General features: G+C 36.2%; 1 protein-coding gene across 1 annotated transcript in view; it reads right to left on the bottom strand.

Annotated features, from left to right (window-relative positions):
* LOC140756219 (E3 ubiquitin-protein ligase znrf2) overlaps positions 1-21339 on the bottom strand; it is a 131735-nt gene that overhangs the window by 2407 nt on the left and 107989 nt on the right. Inside the window, exon 2 of the mRNA XM_073091677.1 lies at positions 315-410. Coding sequence (XP_072947778.1) covers positions 315-410 — 96 coding nt within the window. The remainder of the gene's footprint in view (positions 1-314; positions 411-21339) is intronic.

The raw sequence follows: 21339 nt of genomic DNA, 5'->3' as shown, positions 1-21339 counted from the left end.
GGTTATGAATTAAGTATAGTCCTAATATAGCTTGAATGTAGCCACTTAAAATAATGGATTGCGTAATAATCTTCTCCATAAAAATACACTTAGATATAGCAAGTTTCACGGTGATTGGTGGAACGATTTTGGATTTTAACGGTATCATATAACTCACATCGTTTCTTCGTAATATTATTATAAAAATCTAGATAATTTATTAAACACATTTTAAAGGCAGGCAGGCAGTCTTTAAAAACATAATTATACCTTTTTATATTGAGTATAACTTTTATAAGTATGTTTTAAATAACCTTTTATTAGTGCCAACTCACCATTATATGAAAGCCTAGGCCTGGTGAGGCACATGACCAGATGGCACTCGATGTCATCGGGGAGCACGAACTTACTGCACACTGGACACTTGATACCTGCAACAACATATTTACGTTTACATTAACACTTCTATTAGCGAATCATGATTTCAAGCTAAAACAAGAATCAATTTGAAAATTAATGTGGGTTGTTAAGGAATTTCTTCTCCATCGCAAAAATAAAGTGCGATATGAAGGTTATGCTTAGATTTAAGGTATTTCTTAGTAGTAAATATAGGCAATCTATGAAGCACATAAATGACCTTATATTATATAGTTAACATCATTGTCGAATAAATTAATTCGGTTAATAAATTAATTTATTTAAATACATTTTAATGAAGAACAAACGCACAAATTATCAAATAAAGGAAGTACTTATTCATAATTCTCATGTCAATCTTTTGATAATAAAGCCTTTATAAATCCCAAAAAAGTTTTCCCATTAGGTTTACCTCAATAATAACCAAACAACTCATCGTTAAAATTTGTTGCGTGATTGTGGTTTCTCGCATTATTTCAAAGTTTTTCTATTTTGTTTGAACTTTGTTTCTGTCTGTTAACGACACCTAATAGGAATAGAGCCCGTGGATAGCTCTAGCGTTATCACCCTTAAACCCTTAACAAAAATAAGTCCTAGATACAAAAGTAGGTCTTATTTATCGAAGCCGATAAAAACAATAATGTACATAAAATTTTAGATCAAACACAAAACACTGCGATATCGTTCAAAGATCGTACGATAATCGCCCGGGGACAGGCCACGATCACACGATCGATACGAAAACGACGATAGGTCAGATCCTTTTGACAAGATTAGTATAAATGGTAACACGTGGAGGCTACACGTGTTACCATTCATATAGGTACTATTTATATACGCGTTGTTATTTAAACGAAGATGGATTTCACGGAAGATACTCCCCAGACTCCTTTCATACTCGACGTGTATATTTTTTGTGTACCCTAAAGAATTGAACAAATATAGAGCGCGCCGCGAAACTCAGAGATAAAACAGTCACGGAAGAGACACGAGCCAAATTAGGGGTCGAGTGAAATAGTGTTTTATAAAAGTTAAGAAGACATTTTTATTTTCAGCCGACCAAATTTTGGCTAGACTTTTACATAAAGAACACAAACACTACGAGGTGTAATAGTATACGGATAAGTTATACCTTGGGAGTATTTAGGAATGATTCATCAAAATAACAAACGTAATATGAACTTTATATTACGAATTGGACCTTTTTGATTTAGAAGAATGGTCCGTAGGAATTAATAATTATTTTATCAGACAAGACAGAACAGAACAATAAAAGTTTTTGGGAACTTTTTGTCATGTTACAGATTTTTCCAACAACATCATTAGGCTTTTAGACATACTTGCGACAATCGTAGATGATAAACTAAACTTAAATGACACATACTAATCTAGAATTCCTAGATAAGTTGTAGGAGTTTCAGATAGCCAATTCCCAGAAATACTGTTGCAATCGAATGCACCGTTAGCACTACGTGGGCCGGAGCATGTGGACGGCTATCGGGACTGTGTCGGTGTTCGTACATGTAAATAATTCATGGACACCGCCCGCTCACTTAGAACCTTTATCTACAAAGGAACGGAAGTACTCTGCTTATAAAGTATGCAATTCAAATACTCAGAGATTCTGTAATCACTACAGAACTTTAAAATATACACGTTGTGGAATTTAAATAAATATAAGTTGTAAACTTCAAAAATGTAATATTTATTTCGAAACTGCTATTTCATTTATATATTTTCAATAAATTTTGACAATTTGTTAATGAAATAGAGTTTCATAATAGTTTGTATCTTTTACATTCTTATGTCTTACACTTTACATGATCATAATAATTGTCATAAGAGTTACGTGTTGTACTGAAACACTATTAGCACTACTTTTTTTATTTCTATACCTAACGACGTTCGTTCATTAGTAAAGAACGTTCATTAGGCGAAGTAATTTAGTCCAAAGCTATCCATATTACTTTTTTAATTGAGAATAGCAATTTACTAACAATAGCCGACAAACATTACTATAATTAAGTGCGTTGTGAGTTATTTGAACTTAACAATAATTTCGTTAGGTATTACCAACAGCTAGGTTATTAATTTATATTTCAAATTTGTATGCCACGTTTTCAAAATCACCAACAGTGTTCAGACGATCGTACTTAAAACAGAAGTTATTTATTAACTATATATTATCAATACAAATAATCACAATAGAGCATTCATGGCTGAAAAACAATCGATATATTATTCCTATCAATACCTGCAAGGTTTCCAGTTAATAACGCGGATATCACACAGAAAGATAAACATATCGAGCGATCTGAGGCTACGGGCCGCTATTAGGCAATCTATATTACGATAGAACCACTAAGTAATAACCAACTAAGTATATGAGTATTTTCGTTAATACGTTTAATTAAATTGTCCAAGACTTTTCACTCGGATACATTTGTGTGACACCTAAGTTTGTTAAAAATAAAATGTTGCCTACGTCATTCCTTATAAAATTGTTTACCCTGATGTTAAGATCTCGGCAGAATAGGATTACCGATTTCCAAGATAGACCTATACACATACAGAATACTTGTCCTACGTTGTATGATTTTTTGTGGAAAAGAAACAGATTTCATTCTTGACATTTTAGGCCAGTAAACATTCTTAAGAGAAAGTTTTAACCTGAAGTCAATTAGTGATGTACGAAACATAACCATCAAATAGTCACCCAGACAAGATACTTGTATCAATAGTAGGTACCTCCATTTACAAATAATATGATTTCAAGATTGTCTCAAAGGTCCTGACAGCGCGCAACACGCACACATCGCCAGTGTTCGCGAACTGAGCGATAACTATCAACTTGCCATCATCACTGTACGGCGTCTGGAACTGAATCGTTCTGAATAAATGTTGTTAGGCTATACTTATAGGGTTGTCGACGGCAAGATTTATAAATTTTTAGAAGATATTTTTGTTAAGGTAACTTGTTAATTTAAAAACAATAATTAAAATTTAATAACTAAAAACCACGCTAAAATCGCACAAGGAAAATCGCGTTAATCCTGATTCCTGAAGATCGGGATGAGGAGAATGGGATAAAATTATTAAAATCGTGTATCGTCATCGTTTCTTGGTCGGTTTGGTGGTTGGTTGGCTTGGTTTCTTGGTTGGTTGTTCAAAACTTTGAATTAATCAGTTCGTTCAAAGTGGGTAAAAATCTAGTTCAATACATACATACAGGTCAAGCTAATAAAAGCGAGGTAATATTTAGAGGATTTATTGATTTTCCATTCGTATAAGTTTTTAAAACTAGACAATGATTAATGATCAAAAGATACTATAATTTTAACCATTGCTCTACATACCTACTTAAGACTTATTTTATACAAAGGATTCTACCGATATTGTGATAAAATGTCAACTACATTTTAAGCCCAATAAAGTAACAGATCTGTTCTGTTCTGTTATTGTTGTTGTTGTTGTTAATCAGCTCGACGATTTCCAAGACCATCCCTTACAGCGTACGAAATTTTTTTTGAATATTCTATTTACAGAGATACGATATGACTTTAGAAACCAGCACTTTGAATTGACAGACAGATACCTAAATCAAATTCGTACATCGTATTCGGTTGGAGTAGACGCCGACCCTACAAATTGTCAGAACTCGTCAGTCAAATTCGTAAGTTAGTTGTCTGTGAGGCCCAAGGCCGTGTTCTTGAATACGATCGCTAGTGTAATGAATGTTAGATAATGTATGTTACGCACAAATAAACGGTCTTCTTGGTAACTGTTACGGATTATATCGATTCTTATTTTATAACGTTGTTTAAAGTTTTTGAAGACAGAAATTATAATAGGTTCTTCAAACTTGTCTTCTCCTTTCTGTGTTCTAGTTACTGAAGATTGCTCCTCATTGTCAGCTCTTATCTAGGGCAAGTGTGAACAGTTGTTCCGTTGATTTATTCCTAAATTACGCAGACACGAAAACTCACGTCTGACGACTTTCATTGTCTACATAATTTACCTACCATTATTGGCTGGAGGAGACAATATGAGCTACAATATACCTCTACACGTGTCCCAAATATGTCACTTATTTGGGACCAACTTTTGTTGTTTGCTTGTTGACCTATATAGGTATGGTATGTATTACTAAATATGAAAGGACCCTTAGTACTACGAAAATATCTGCAATTATTTTGCTTTGGTTAGCGACAGGCCATATAAAATACCCTTGAATGAAACACAGCGATAACTCCATTCATTCGGACTCATATATTAGATTCAGCCATAAAACACATGAGCACGGTGTGTTTACAAACAATAAAGTTAATTGTAACGCGAACATGGCGTAACCGTATCGAGGTATTTGCGTAACGGCTGATAACTTTATGTAACACACTGCACTGGTGTGGTTTAGCGGCCATCATCGCAGCCCGCGCCGGTCTCATGTAACTGTGGTTTAATACTCCAATATTTTATTAAAAAAGGAAAATATGTTTTGGTAGATTAAAAGGATTATTGGTAATAGCTAAGACGCAAAGTATTTGTGATAAAATCATCAAATCAAGGACATTAATGCGATATTTCCACACGGACAGGTAAGAAAAAATATACCAAATTTACAAAAAAATCTAGAACGACTATGTTATATCTTTATACGCTTGTATTTGGGTCTAGACAGTCCAGAGTGTAATCATACTTTTCGAAATGTTTTAAGGTTTACGACGCGAGGGTAGAAAGGGTTTGATAAGTATTTAAGTTTGAAGGTGGTAGAACCCTTTGTGGTTCGACTCCGGCGGCACCACCGCCACACCTATTTCTACCTAATAACTGCAGTGTTAGGTGCTGCTGTGTTCCGGTTTGAAGGGTGTGGTAAGGGAGAAAGACTTTTCCGAGGCATTCTAGCTTAGTCCTCAGGGGTAGCGGCGCATCTGTGGCCGACCTCAGGTAGGAATATCTAATCCTATCTGGGGTTTATTACAGATGTCCATGGGCGGCAGTAGTCACTTACCATCAGGTGGATTGCATGCTCGTCTGCTACTCTTATATTATAAAAAAAAAAAAAAAAAAAATATATTTTTTTATTTTATCAAAATATTTAGATAATGATAGTACTATTCTACGACTTATTTTACTTTTTATGACAAACAGTTACATACATATAAATTAAGAGCGACAATTTTCTCAATAACCCACCCAATGTGCACATGGAGTTTAATGTTAGTAAAGTAAACCCTCCACCGTCGATCACACTAACCCCCGGCCTGCTGGCACCCAACCAATTCTAGCCCCAACCCGGGACACGGCCATGTAACAACATTGCTCCCGATACAACATCTTCCGAATTAAACAAAGTTTGTGGCAACAATACTGTAATCGTAAAATAACTACAGTTTGTGTGCTTGATAAGAAAATATATAAACCCGTTCACTTGTCTGACCGTCTGATACACGACGATAGTCAAGAAATAGCTTAAATAATTCTCGTGGTATAAACATATTACTACCGGGGCAACGCGCTGACACCGGTTGTTTTCCGTTCGAGATTCCGGAGTCCTTCAAATTGCGGGGTTACAAATCCCTCATCACCCATTGTCGCTCCCACAGATAAGTTGCTATGCCTAGGTAGGTATAGGTAGGGTAAGAATATACACCTTTCTGTAATACACTAGGGAAATATACGTGACGTTGGTGCTACCGAAGTCATATCATCGAGAGTAGCATCCACTTGTATATAACTTAAAATTAGCATATAAAGATTTAATACATATAAAAAATGTATACAATGATTACAGCGAAATGAACGGCATCCTCCTTACAATTCTCATGGTGGTGTCACCATCCATGTGCGTGGTGGACTGCCGCACCGCGTGCCAGCAGTGCCGCGACCGCGACCAGGAGCAGCCCGAGATCCTAGAGGTGTACTGCGCGATGTGCCGGGAGTGCATCGACCACCGCAGGGAGAGGAAGCTCAGGGAGGACATCGAGAGACGGGAGGTCATTTACAACCTCGAAGGTTATTATTTAAATATTTATCAATCCGCCTTGCAGCAGCGTGGTGAATGCTTCAGTTTTTTTTAATAACTGTACTAATCTACGGGTACAGATACTCAACTTGTAACCCGTGCCAAGCTGTTTTGTAGGCTCTCGTTTTCTACCCGTGGATTTCTATCGGATGTAATTCTGTTAGTGGTAAGCTGAGCTGAAACCACTTTACATAGCACAGTTGGGCGTAAGTTTCTCTTCACAACGGCAGTAGGTGGAGGAAGCCTTTGACATACTTCGCCACGGTGCTTCAATGGATGAGTAGAGGAAGGTATGAGTAAATAGTTAACCAGTGTCACAATACCCTGCAAGGCTGACGTCGAAACACGGATATCCCACATATAATTTAGCCCATGCTTACCCATCCAACCGTGGACCACATCCGTCGTTGCTTAACTTAGTAATGCTGTAAAATACAATTAGTAAAACAACCAAATTCAATATGTAAGCTACCCTTCAAATATATTAACATACAAACATACTAATTACACAAAATGAATGTGTACCAATTTACCCAAAGTAAAATATCAAAACAGCGATAATTATAAACTAAGAGCAAACAAGATCGCGCCATATCCTTTGGGTGAAAATCAAGTTATATAAGCTAATGGAAAACTTGGCGCTACACACAAGCATTAAGTATAAACGGCCCAGATAATAATTATCTTTGCCAAAATACATTCGGAGAGGTCCCCGGGCTGCCCGGCCGGCCTACGCAACGTTACTTAATGAATCTTATTTGATATATTATATATCGTATATCATATACGAAGATTCCTCATATACTCCTAATTCGTATGTAACTAATACTTTATCATGTTTTTTTTTTTTAATTATGTATCGCAGTAGTAGTCCACCTGATGGTAAGTTGCCACTGCCGTCAATGCATATCTGTAATGGTCCACTGTATTTGTAATGATGCGTCGCTACCTCTGAGGACACAATTGAAGCGCCTCGGATAAGTATATCTTCATTACCACACCTTTCAAACCAGAACACAGCAGCGCTTAACACTGCTGTTATTAGGCAAAAATGGGTGTGGCAGTTGTGCCGCCGGAGTCAAACCACAAAGGGCTCTATCATCTTCATATTTCTTACATATACATAAGCCAGGCAGAAGGGATAACTCAGTGTATAGACGCACGCAATTAAAAATTGTGAGAGCCTCATCATCATTAACTATTTATAATTAACTGAAATGTCTGAACATCGCAGATCCGAACGAATGCCCACCGCCACCGCCCTGTGATCCGGAACCCAACTACTACACACCGTACACCACGTCCCAGAAACTGTTCTTACCAACAATGGAAACAACAACAATGGCAACAACCACGACGACAGCAACAACACACCGAACTTGCCCCACGGCGCCCCCGTGCATTAAACGAAAACCGGCAACTCAGTGTTACCCGTGCATGCCGATGTGCCCCTGCCCGTACCCCCCGTACACCAGCCTGGGCCTCCATCCGGCGACGACAACCCCTGCACCCACTATCACCACCACAACTACGGGATACCGTATTTTATATATCGGTGTTCCTAGAGACATCATGGAGAAGGCGTTACCAATAAGTCGCACTTAGTAATGAATCGAGATCCATATCTCACAAGTGTTCATTAAACATTAGAATTCGGATAGGGATGCCTCAAGACTTAATAACCTTAAAGTTTTGAGGAGGGAAAGAGGATTCTAGTTCGGCCATCGTCGGAGTTATTCCCACTTATTCCCTTTACTTTTCCAGCTCCCATCCTACCCGATAGTACTTTTATGTATATTAAGGTATATGTTAATTATGTATATTTAAGTCCGTACATATAATTTATTCACTTCCAACTATCACTATAGCTACGGTGGAGTAGAAAACAATCGTAGGGGAAAAGAAAATATATCAACGTTTTGTTATATTTAAGAATAACTGTAGTCATTAAAAGTCTAGTCTGTATCAAAATATATGAAAGTACAAAGTATTTTATTGTACAAAAGTTACCTAATCTTATACCCGAATTTACAAGGATAAGTGGTTAAACGCTTTATGAGCTTTCGCAAGCCAAGGTACTTGTTTAACCACCACTGTAGAAAGAGCGACGAGTGAATCGTTGTATGACAAAGACATAGGAATATGTATTGTATGTTATGTATAATTAACTTTAAGATGGTCACAGCTTATATATGTTTATGGCAATTTTCAGTGTTATACGTACCATTGACACAAACCAAGACCAAATCGTCATACTTTGACAACAATTTAAATCAATCTCGAATCGCTTAAGCAAATTGCTATTACTTAAGCAAATACTGTCTCATATATGTGATCGAAGCCTTCTTGAAGGTAGTCATGTATAAATATTGTCACATATAGGGTACAGAGTAACGATATTACAATTACACGTAAGTAGGTACACACTAGTGATTGGAGGTATTATAACTATTCCCGTTATTAAACTGTTCTTGCTGAAGTCTCCGACCAGAATGTCGCTCTCTGTTAACTCGAGCGTCGCCATGATATCATCCCCACTTGACATCCCCACTGCATCTATGTTTGAACTGTAGTAATCAAATGAGTGACTTATTATTTTAAAGTACTAATATATAAAAATGCGATATCGTTAATATTCAAGCTTCGAATTAACGATGATAACATATACATACAATGTTAGCTTATGCTCTGCATTATCATAGACACGATGCACAAAAGAACAATTGTCACGAAAGTTATAACAATATTTCGAAGCAATTAACTGTGATATTGATTCAATTCTTCAATCCTTCAATCAATTATTAATCAAGTTTATCTTATTTTGAACCATACTGCATTTAATCTTGTTAACGCAATAAAAACTAAAAGGTTTTCGTACCCTTCAATAACGTAACAAGGAAAATAGCGTTGTTTCATGTTAAAAGGGTTAACTGTTAAAGAAATACAGCGCCGCGGGTAGCGCACTTAGCGTCTTAGCGTGCGGCGAATATAACCGGATATTTATATCGACTCCACTCGGACTCTGTTTATAGAAACACTGATTACTCAAGCCGACAACAGAATAGTAATTATTTCTTCAAAATTTGCAACTGGTTTAATTTTGGCATATTTATTTCGTCAAGTTAGGAAAAAGATGTGTATTTTCACTTTTTCAGACATTAACTGAAATGTTGCACTTCGTTTACAGAAGCTGCGTATTGGATCGTCAAAAGATCTTACGTAGTATAAGAAAATATAAATTCTTGTCAAATTATTACTTGACAATTTTTATAATAGAAGAGGAAATGAACGTTAAGTAATACTAATATTATTATTAAAGTAAAATACTTTACAGACAGTCACGACAACCAAGAAAATCTTTCACCAAAAATACTGAAAAATACACACACATTCACAAATATACTTAAGTATGTAACCATGCGCGGAATGCGCTGAGAAACAAAAACCTTCCTCTACCACCCCCTTGCACCCCTACACCGTTAATAGCGGTCATTACGTAACATCGCGTGACAAATGCTTGTAACGAGCCACGTAATTGGCTGTGGTCAGTTCCAGCGGCGCGGGGCCCAAGGACCGCGTGAGAGCCACCGTGGCTGTTGGCGTCATCAAATGCATGCCTATTTTAGTGCAAGGCTTCGGGTGGAAAATGTGCTTTTTTATAATTACAAGTACAGTTGTTGAGACATATTTTTCCGAGGCAATCCAGCTTAGTCCTTGGGAGAAGCGCATCGGTGGCTGACCTCAGGGAGGAATCTTATCCTATTTCGGGTTTATTGTCAAATGTCCATGGGCGGCAGTAAACACATATAATCTTTAGACTGTATGATCGTCTGATAAACGAGAGATTAGTCAACCTGATAATAAGAAGCATGAAGACACTATCGATTATCCCCAAATACAACGGTAAACCATACATGAAGTTCACAGACGCGTTTCTACCCATGAACATTAAATGAAACATATAGTCTTGATCTTGTCTCAACGTTCAAAGCAAAACACAGCGCCTATTGTTATAAAACAGAAATAGCTGCCTCAGCAATTCCACTGAACCTCGAAAACACCTCTATGTATGCAGTGAGGGAATTACAAAATTCCACCAGTTCATTCCAAGGACGGCAGGGAACTCCCTTATTTAGCAGGTATTTCTACAGTTTGACAAATCATAAATCGCTTTACATATCAAATTAAAGGCTTTCTACCAAATGCAAATATACTTACGTTGTTAAGTGGCGAAAACATATTTCGTCATCGAATAAAAACTTGACATTCGCAACATTCACGTGCGCTCAAAGTCACTCACAAAAGGAAGTCGAAAAGCAAACACATGAAACATTATGCAACTTTGAGTTGGTAAATCCCTAAGATCAGGACTCGATTTCGGAATTACCAACACACTTAATCGTAACCACCAAATATACTAAAGTTTTATGTGTATTATCACGTTATAATGGTAAAGGAAAACATAACGAGGAACCTATAGGCCTAAATATTCTTTAAAAAAAAAACATCAAAGATGCGTGAAGTCTACCAATCCGCATTTGGCCAGCGCGGTGGACTATCGCCTAATGCCCCTCGCTCGGGGAGGAGACCTGTGCTCAGCAATGGGACAGTAATGGGTTGACGCCAATGACGATGTGTCATACATTTACATTATTAATTGCACTATCTGTCATAGGTAAAAACAATATATTGTATTTAATCATTTAAGATTTTTCCTTATGACTCAGGTATTATTTTTTGTAACTAAGTAAAACCGTTGCGTGATTCTAAACATAAGGTAAGAAATCACGATCACGTTTAACACGTCATCAATTTTATTTAAAATCGACTATGAATTATTGGTACATGTTTAATTCAAAATTAAAGTATACTTACATGACTTGAATTAAATCTGAAATATAAAATGAAATGTAGGAATATTTGGACCTATACGTTTCTGGATTAAAATATATTTTAAAAAATATGTGTCCCAATAAAAATAAGGTCAGTTGTTTTCCAAACAACCGTCTAAAAATACCCAACGGCATCCCGAGCTTCCAATTCAGCTTGAGTATCCAAATGTAATTGAGGCCGTCGAAATAATGCTACAAAGCCGTTAATAATGTTCGATCCAAAATTACAATACCGAGAACACATGTGTTAACACTCGAAAACAACTGAAATGTTTATATAAATACATTTTTAAAGCCCTTGTTGACTTCATGGGAATGACGTTTTAGTCAGACAGTTTTTTATAGCGGCTTAACCTATTTCGTTTGTCGTATTCTGTATCAATATTTGGAGTGATTTAAAGTAAGAAAGTGTCATGGATAAATTAATGCCCTCACATCCAAACCAGAACACAAAACCGTAAATACTAACAGGCAACAGAGTCGATCCAAATAGGTTTTGCTGTGATTGCGAATGAGTCTCTTCCCACAACATGGGAAGGTCTGAAGTACACTCAACCACGATGAATTATTATGGATTAGTGGAGGAAAGTACGCGTTACTGGCCAATATCGGATGTTTTCAAATCGCCCATAAACCATCAAACCAAGTTTAACTATACCTACCAAGATATATAAGGCTTAATGCTATCAGAAGGGCACATTGAATATAGCTAGCACGCATACAAAAAGTTCTACCGCTATTAAATTAAAACTCGACTCAAACCATCGGTAAAGTACCTCTAGAACAAAGAATATAGCAATAACTACAACGGCGTGGTATAAAACACGTTAACAATCTTATTATGGAAGCAGTGGTACGTGCGCGGCGGTCTTAATGTGGTAACACCACACGCAAGGCGCGACGGCCTTGCAGCCCGCCTTCTTTGGGCTGGAGTGGCATTCTCTTCACCACTATTCTTTAGCCAGTTCTAGTAGCTTCGAAGTACTATAACTTATGGATTTATAGCTCATTAGCGCTAACGATTGTTTTTCGTGGCATGGAGGAAGCTTGCGCTTGTGTTATGGTTGCAGAATCAACTGTAGGTACATAGGTACATTTTTTCGTTTTCTTTTTTTCTTTTTCTTTAACATTAAAGTAGGAAACGTTCTTGGAATGGAATGGAAGCAAGTGGTTATTACCCCCATAGAATCCCTCTATAATCAAGCCTTAATAGGAGTATAATCTTAATTGAGTTTTCAGATGTCTTTTCTTCCTTTGAGAAAGGACATTTCCTTATTTCATCCTTTCCACCACCGAAGAGATCAACCACCTAAACATTTTTACCAACATGTTCTACCAACTAAACATTTTAACAACACATTCATGAAGAAATGTTATAATATTTGTTATGCCGTACATATCAACGTAAATAATTTAATGAAGCTAATTATGTGGTATTTGATGAAAGTGCAGAGCTTTCCAGTTGTGAGATGTTTATTTCATGCAAATATGTTTATTTTAAGACCTGAAGGTCTTGAATGCTATGCATCATACTTTGCGATATTAAAGTGGCGACTTGTGCTTTAAATTAAAATAACAAGAAATTAATCGCTAGGAAATAGAACTATGTGTATAATATACATATATGTAAATATAGAAATAACAAATTAATCCAAAATATACCTAATCGATTTTCATATACAGGAACAAGGTTGCTTGATGGTTAGTGGCCACTTTCGCCCATAAACAACTGTAACCAACTTCATATAGAACAGAGAGGACCCCTGTACTAGGCATCACGACATTGTAGCCAGTCCTGAGGACCAATATGTATATTGTTGATCGCAGACGCATTGCAATTCAGAACTCAAGTTAAGATGCAAAGCATATACATATAAGCATAGGTGAAACGTCTTAAATCTAGATTTACCATAGAGTATCCTTCTGGGCGGGCGTCTCAGCTGGGCGCCGTATGCCGCGGCGTCCGGTTCCGCGTCGGGCACACACGTACCGATTATGATCCCCATGTCCACCATAACACCATGCACTTCACGCACACAACGTCCTACTGTTCACTAATCCCATAGGGATATGATGTTTCTTCACGAACAACGACTCTTGTTTACACTCGACGACAAATTAACTATAATTATCGAAGCTCGATTGTTTTTTATATCGATTAAAAAAGTCAATTATCGCGTTCACTGTACACATGCGGACAGAATAAGTATACCTTACAATGAAATTGGTATATCAAACAAAAATATTGAAAGTTATTATTTACGAGCGTTCGTTACACACGCTGGATGGATTGAGACTGTGCGGGTGGTGGCTGACACGCCAGTATGTCGGTCACACTCGCCACACGAGTGGTGACGTCACGCCGGCTACCGTGCGTCACTCTCCTCACGGAGGGTAATGACTGTCTTGCTGGTCAACAGGTGCGGCCGAAGAACGCATCGCGACGTGTACCTACGTTGAAACGTGCTATTGGATCGCGGTGACTACTTTGCTTAATTGGTTTTCCGTTAAGTACATTAAAACCCGACAAGTGCTCCTCGTGATATTATTTACTGTACCGTGCCGTTTGACGTATACCTAGAATATTAGAAACTCACGCGAATGATTTATAAACGTGAATAACTCCATTACAATACCGACGAAAAAATGAAAAAATACGCAGTTCCCAACAACATATAAAGCGAAAAACGTATCTGCAATATGAAAGCATAACGCTATGTAATAAATTTACTAATCCTTAATATACCAAGAACAATAAAGATACACAGATAACTAGCTAAGCTAATTATAATAGACTAATTCACATGTAACTATGTTATAAGCTGATTTCATTATTAGATTTAGTAAAGGTAATTTAACATGGTACATGATATAATTAAGCTAGATTGACAAGCGGTCTGAAAAAATAAATTTGTCATAGTACAGTTGTGTCGAATTTATTATGTGAAATATGTAGTACCAAACAAATAGTTTTGATGAGCCTTTTAAAATTGCTAACAGATTTGGTCCTAGAAAAGGTTTAAGCATAAACGCAATTATCTATAATTTATAATGAAATCCTAGCCCACGTGTACAAATATAATTGTAGTTAGTTATAGTAGTACAAATATGTAATGTTGGAGTAAAGATAAAAGCTAGCATTCCCCGCAATTTGAACAACAATCCACACTGACGCACAAGTTCAAACTTAGTCAATAGTTAGTACGTATCTCACACCAACCTTGGCTTGATTTATATAAGCGTCCATCCGTTTACATTCTGAAACTTTGCAACTGTTTCTGATGCTCTGTATATCCTGTATGTACTTACGAAGTTGTATAAATGAAATTGAATTCAAATACATAATATGGATTATAGAAAATACTAGTTTTTGCCCGCGGCTTCGCCCGCGTTTAAAAGAAAATAATATGACATACTAACATACATCAGACTGAAAATTCGTACCTTCATTGTAATGACAGTGGCGCCATCTGGCGAAAATTGGTCGTACCAACTCTGAAACCTTCGTGGGCTCATGGACAACAACTTTGCTAAAGATCATCACTTGATCAAATGCATAGTTTACGATTCAATCCTTACTAATATCGATTAAAATAATCGACTTTTTGGTCCAAAAGATCGATTCTCCGATTAATCGATCTTAGATCGCCATCCTTTGTTCCCGTGGGATTTCCGGGATAAAAACTATCCTATGTCCTTTCTCGGGTCTCAGACTATCTTTGTACAAAATTTCATTAAAATCGGATCAGTGATTTAGGCGTGAAGAAAAGACAACCAGACAGACAGATAGACAGACAGACAGAAAGACAGAGTTACTTTCAGATTTATAATATTAGTAAGGATAAAGATATAAACAAACATACGTTAAGTAATTACTTCTTGTCGTAGTAACTTTTAATTAAGTATTACATCCACTTCATCATTACAATCCTATAAAAAATTTCAATAAGATTTTTGTACATTCATACATAATCTGTAGCGCGATGTTGTTGAATATATATCATTGAAATCATCTGCTGTATCATATGATCACTCTCGTACACTCGTTGATCGCACAGATTAATACGGGTCCAACATTTTAATTGGGATTTTAACATAATTGCCTAACATAAAAGCTTTTTATTTCGTTATACATAATACATCCAAAGCTTTACCAGAAGAACATAAAATATAACGTCAGAAGAATTTAAGTACGAGAATACGTCAGCATAAAAAATACGAAAAGAAACAGGCAAAAGAATTTACGAGCGCCTGGTAAATTTAACACTTGAAATGATATCCACACGATGAGGTACAGTAAAGTGTAAAATTATTTACGCAAACGTGGGAAAATGTACAAAAATGCGGTTTATTTTAGTGGAGTTAATAACCATGCAAAAGAATATATTAAGATGTAATGATATGATTAAGTTTAATATTTATGACGAAATAAGAAGTATGCAAGCAGTAAAGGTGACCCCTTTGCCGTTTGATAAAGACATTGAAATACCATAATATTTGTATGTAATCAATACCAAAAGATAACATCCATATAACAGTAAATACGAAGAGTCCATAAAACTAAGCAATATCCCATCTAGTTTGCCTAGCAAATATGTAATCCCGAAGGTACACAAAAAATTGGATTCACAGCTATAAATTCCATTAGTGTATCATTCAATCCCGCTAATGAAATGAAAAAACATAAAAGAAGCTGTAAGCAATATCATCTGCGCATTAACGCCGGCTGACACATTATCGACTTTATGAAAGCCTACGGACATTTTGTAGTGAATGATGAAGATGGAAAATGAATCCATTTGCTTATATTTTTTACTAATTAATGGATAAACATAAATTCCTTTTTTACGAAGTTCTTTGTTTAATTTTTCGTTTGAAGTCTTTTCATGTACTTTGAAATCTTTAATTAAGCTCATTTGCATAAAGCGGATAATGTTGAAACAGATTTAATTTTGCACCAAATCTTAATACAATTGCAATACCGTTGTACAGTACCAAACCAAACACTGACCTCATTGATTTCACGATCGCCTTCAGGAAAATTTACATCGCGAACAAGGTAAAGGAAACGGGAGTATCAAATGAAGCCTGAACCCGACAGCTAGCGGGTTGCGTGCCGCTAATCTCACCCGGAGATAATTATGGCCCTCTAGACCCGCCGCCCTTGAAGGCTCTAGTGCTGGCGCGAACAAATTTGAATACAATCAACATTACTCTAATGGCTCACGTAGTCGAGCTCACTGGGTTGTCAACAGGTAAGTGAGTTTTACTTAGCACGATTAATATTAGAGTTAAATTTATTACAAGTGGTAGCCTGCTTGCTGTCATAATACCAACAAACCCACAATATCATAAGGATATACGATCAGCATTAAGATATTGATGGAAGCAGACGAAGGTCTTGTCTTATTTCAGGCTCGGTATTCGAATTTATCCAATCGTTAAATCTTGAGTACAAGAAGGCATGTAGCCAGTTTGAAATTGTCGATAAATTTATTTACCTCTAATAATGAGGCTTTATTTAGCAGAGCGTATTTAACAGTATCGTTTTTGCCAAAATATGTAGTGAAAATCGAAATACCAGACACAAGACATATAGAAACAACTAAATATATTAATTTACATGACTTGCTAGTTTTTTCTGCAAGGATACCCCGTTTTTTATCGATGAGTTTGAGATTCAGATTCTTTGATATGTTATTACAAACCAAACAGGTAAGCTGAAACATGTATTTGCTATTCCCTTCTTTACGAATATACGTGAAATGAAAACGCATAGATGACAACAAACTCTCTACACATGGCCGTATATTGCGAATATTACATATATACGCCAGTAAAGCCCCACATGAACGATATCAACAACAATATTCGGAGATTTATTCCCAATCTTGTTGATCTACTTGTTATAAAAGAGCCTCTCTCGATTATTCAGTCAGTCGAGCATTATTGAACATTAATAAATGTATTGCCTCTTAAATTATGATTTTCATGATGAATATTTTATAAGGCAATACATATTTAACTGCTGTTAAAATTATGAGCCGCCAACATGTTTTCGTGACTTTATTAGCATTTCAACGTGACGTGAATGTACAGTGAAAAATTGGCAACGACCATCCTCTTGTCATTTAGGTAGAAAATATAAAAGTGGGTTAGAGCTCGTTCGACCGCAATGAGGACGTTGCCTTTGAGATGAAATCTCAGTCACTAATTGTTTTTTTAACGACCTAAATTTAAATAATAAATCTGTGATATAGGTCGACAAACAAGCGTGAAGTTCACGCGGTCGAACACCTAGACTGTTCCAAAAATATTTTTTCTGACCGGAAGCAAACTCCGGACCTTGCAACTGTCAGAGTATGAAAACGAAACCTTACAATTTGTTTATGAAATAGTTAACAATGACTATGTAAAATAATATATTTCAACGTTTAAAATGAAGTCTGAATAACACCTTTCACTCGTAAACCACTCGCGGAGACCGCTGAAGGCTGGTTACCAACAACCTAACTATCTACACCGCACTAACTTAAGCACGCGATCCGCGGAGAAAATAAAATTTTACAGCCGAATAAAAGTTTGATAACGCGCTTGGATATAACCTTCGACTCAGGTACTTAGATGATGATATTCATATACTAGATATCTGTGTTTATGTCTTAAGTACACATGACAAATGTGAAAAATATTTAATTTACTAAATAAGTAATAGTTGAAGATTCTCCGGCATGATCTGTGATTTCATCTGTTTTTAACGAATCCGAAAAAGGAGGAGGTATTATGTTCGGCTGTACATAACAGAATAAGTACTAATTGTTTAAAACTCTAGGAAAAGAAGTGTCATGATTATAACACGCTGTGATTCATATAAAAATACTTGGAAAACAATTAGAACAGTAATGAAAACACATAAAATTAATTATTGACCACATATTACTTTAAAGTTATCACAAGCTTCAGTTATTTTTCTGCTTCTATGTTCCACGGTTAGTATGAAACTTAAACTGGAAAATGGGTAGCGCTGGAAAACGTTATTTTCGGAACGGCGATTATCGTCCTCAAAATTTTCAATTTCTTGTTTGTCCATGTTTCATAACTTTGTTTTCATATAACGTCCTCTATCTCGAACATAACAAACTATAGATGAAGCACGCCATTGTCGGTCTTATTTATTGGCGGAAAAGGTGAATAATGGCGTAAGTTACAACCATGAGGAAAACTAGAAACTTTACCATCGTCGAGGTATTTATTGATCACAGGAATGAGGCCTGTACGTCTTTAGATAAAACGTCGAGAATTCCATGGGGATTGCCCGCTAAATCCGAGTTCGTTCACATATGAAAAGATTAATGTCAGGCGATGAAATAAATGACGTGACGTCCAAAAGCCCAGATTGTGGGCATCCCTTCTGAGTACCCCATAATGTATCCCTTTCATCCTAATACAAAACAAAGGAGATAGAAGCGTGCAGGGAAAGGTAATGTCGTCCAATGATTGAAACTTGAGATTAGTTTGATGTGCCGGTGTCATGGGTCTAGTGTCATGGGATTTCTCTTCAGTTGCGGTAATTCCTCGTAATATATCACTGCTTACCCTATTTCACACATCAAGTTTATCGCACCGGGCTTTTAGTTTGTTGTGATTATTGAAAAAATACCTTTCAGGCGCGTTAGAGAAATACCTAACACGAGAATGATTTTATATAATTTTGAAACATGAATCACACAGAAACGCCGAAAAAGATAGTTATTAAACAGAATACATTCCAACACAGTTGATGTTGCAATATTATGTTTTAATTCCAATACTTTATTACTTTTTATAGTAACTGAATTTCCGTAATATGAATTTCATTTTCCAATACTGAAGGTTTCAATTATAATAAATCCATACACAAAATTAATTACATTTCGTATTCATTCACAATTTGCGAAGGAAGACTTCTCGATAAAACTTAGTACCTTATAGTTTACTATAACATACTCAATAGCCTGTAAAGTCTACAACGAGCATGTGGAATATAGAAGAGCATGTCCCCAAAAATCTCATTTCTAGATGAGATTTAATTCCAACATTGTGAATTTGGGACAGCAAAGTTTGATTTCCACTTAATCCAAATATTCGTCTATCACACAAAAATGTTCAGTATCTTCAATGGAACTCAAACCCGAAACAACCAAAATAAAATCTAGCGCCACTACGCCTGCGCCGTTCGATCGCCAGAAGGTCTGATTGTTCATGCTTTCTTTACAACTTTCCCGCAGTTGGAAGAAAAGCGAAGTAAAACAAGCGGCCGCTAAGTGCTCTTTGTTTGTGCATGGTCCGAGCTGATGGCTTCCTGCTTCCATTCTCCCGGAGACTTGGGTTTTACGGCATTGGAGATAACTTTAATTTTTAGACGAAGTTTGGCTTATTGCAAATTGCCTATGACGTCATGATGGCATGCACTTTGCACATGTTACTTGAAGTAGTTAAAGTATTACTTATCGATTTACAAAAAATGGAACGTCGTCACTTAAATCAAGTATTTTTAGGATTATAATGTTAGACTTTATTTATAATTCACGTTAGAATTATTTTGCTTAAAATACATGCGTCACGTTACCAATGTAAGCGTTTTATTTACTAGTTGAAAACATGCAAGGTCAATGTTTTCACTTGTAATTAATCCTAAGGCTTCCAAATTTTGCTCCTATATAACTCCACGAAAACCATTAAATTTATTCTCCCAGAAGTATGTACAAAAAGTCTAAATAAATATCTAGGTCCACCATTAGTTCCAACCGAAAGCACTAGCCTATGTGTACTGTGTATACTATATGAAAAGATTCCACATGTTAACCCCCATAATTATACTATAGTTAACACACACAAAGTACTTACTAACACACTTAATAGATATAATAGACTTGAATAGTTTCTTACGACACTGCTAATATTACACTCCACCGACTCGCTGAGAATGAGAAAATTCCCATAGGAAAAGCAAGGGTTGCTCGCTATTATTTCCTCGAGGGATGTAATCACAAGCGCAGAAGTCATTACCGCTACATTTAACCCTCTGGGTATAAAATATAAATTGCAAAGCAAGAGGTTTTTATTAAGGAAAAAGGAGTGCAATATACTTTATGAGAGTCAACTTCTAAAGCTTACCTATAGCGAGTCTTAAGTGGGAAACGTTCCGTAGGGAGCTTAAAATATAAAATACTATATATTTGAAATGGTTTTTTATAATGCAACTACGTTCACCGCACGATTTTTAAGGGCCGACATATCGCAACCAGATAGTTTAATAATCCGTTCAATTAACAGCCTAGGCTCTTTACTAAACCGTACCGTTCCCGAATGACATTCAGCCGTAGCTTCTGATATGACACTAAGTAAACTGACTGGCTAATTATTGGGCCAATCATACAATAGGTTGATGATGTGACAAATGACAAAGGCGGCGGTAATTTGAGTTATAAATAGGTGTATGAGAAGGAAATTATGACATAGAAAGTACTGCCGTAGTAAAGACACGAAGAGGTCTACCACCCTCTTCGATTCGTCAATCAAAAGACGTGGGTTAGTTACAAGAAAATAGGCCAAGATAGCCTACATCGTATAATCCTTGTCCCGGGTAAGACCTTTACAATTCGAAACTTTCCGGACGACCAACTTTGGATACGGATATTGTATTAATACTGAGTTTGGATAATTAAATTTAGCAAAACTTGTAATTTAATTAAGCTCGATGGAAACATGGATTTTCAACGTTAAGACAATTATCTGAATAGTAAAGCTGACTTGTCTACTCTGTAAAAATAAAATTTTAATATTTTTCTATGATTCCAGAATTACTATCATTTTTAATTTTTGGGCATACTTACGATAGGTATAAAAAATCCACTATAATTATTTACTATTTATCTGCCGTCCGTCGACTACATTTTGCCCTACCCAGTTATCTAATATTATTGTGCACTCTTACGTATTATAAATGCGAGAACATATGCCAGAAGATTCGCTGATCAATATAAGAGT

This window comes from Epargyreus clarus, unplaced genomic scaffold (genome assembly GCF_041222505.1).
Source record: "Epargyreus clarus isolate Ecla_fem2 unplaced genomic scaffold, WU_Ecla_fem_2.2 ptg000034l, whole genome shotgun sequence".
In the NCBI taxonomy this organism is placed as follows: domain Eukaryota; kingdom Metazoa; phylum Arthropoda; class Insecta; order Lepidoptera; family Hesperiidae; genus Epargyreus; species Epargyreus clarus.
The sequence above is the reverse complement of the archived record's forward strand: the minus strand, read 5'-3'. Positions and strand labels throughout refer to the sequence as shown.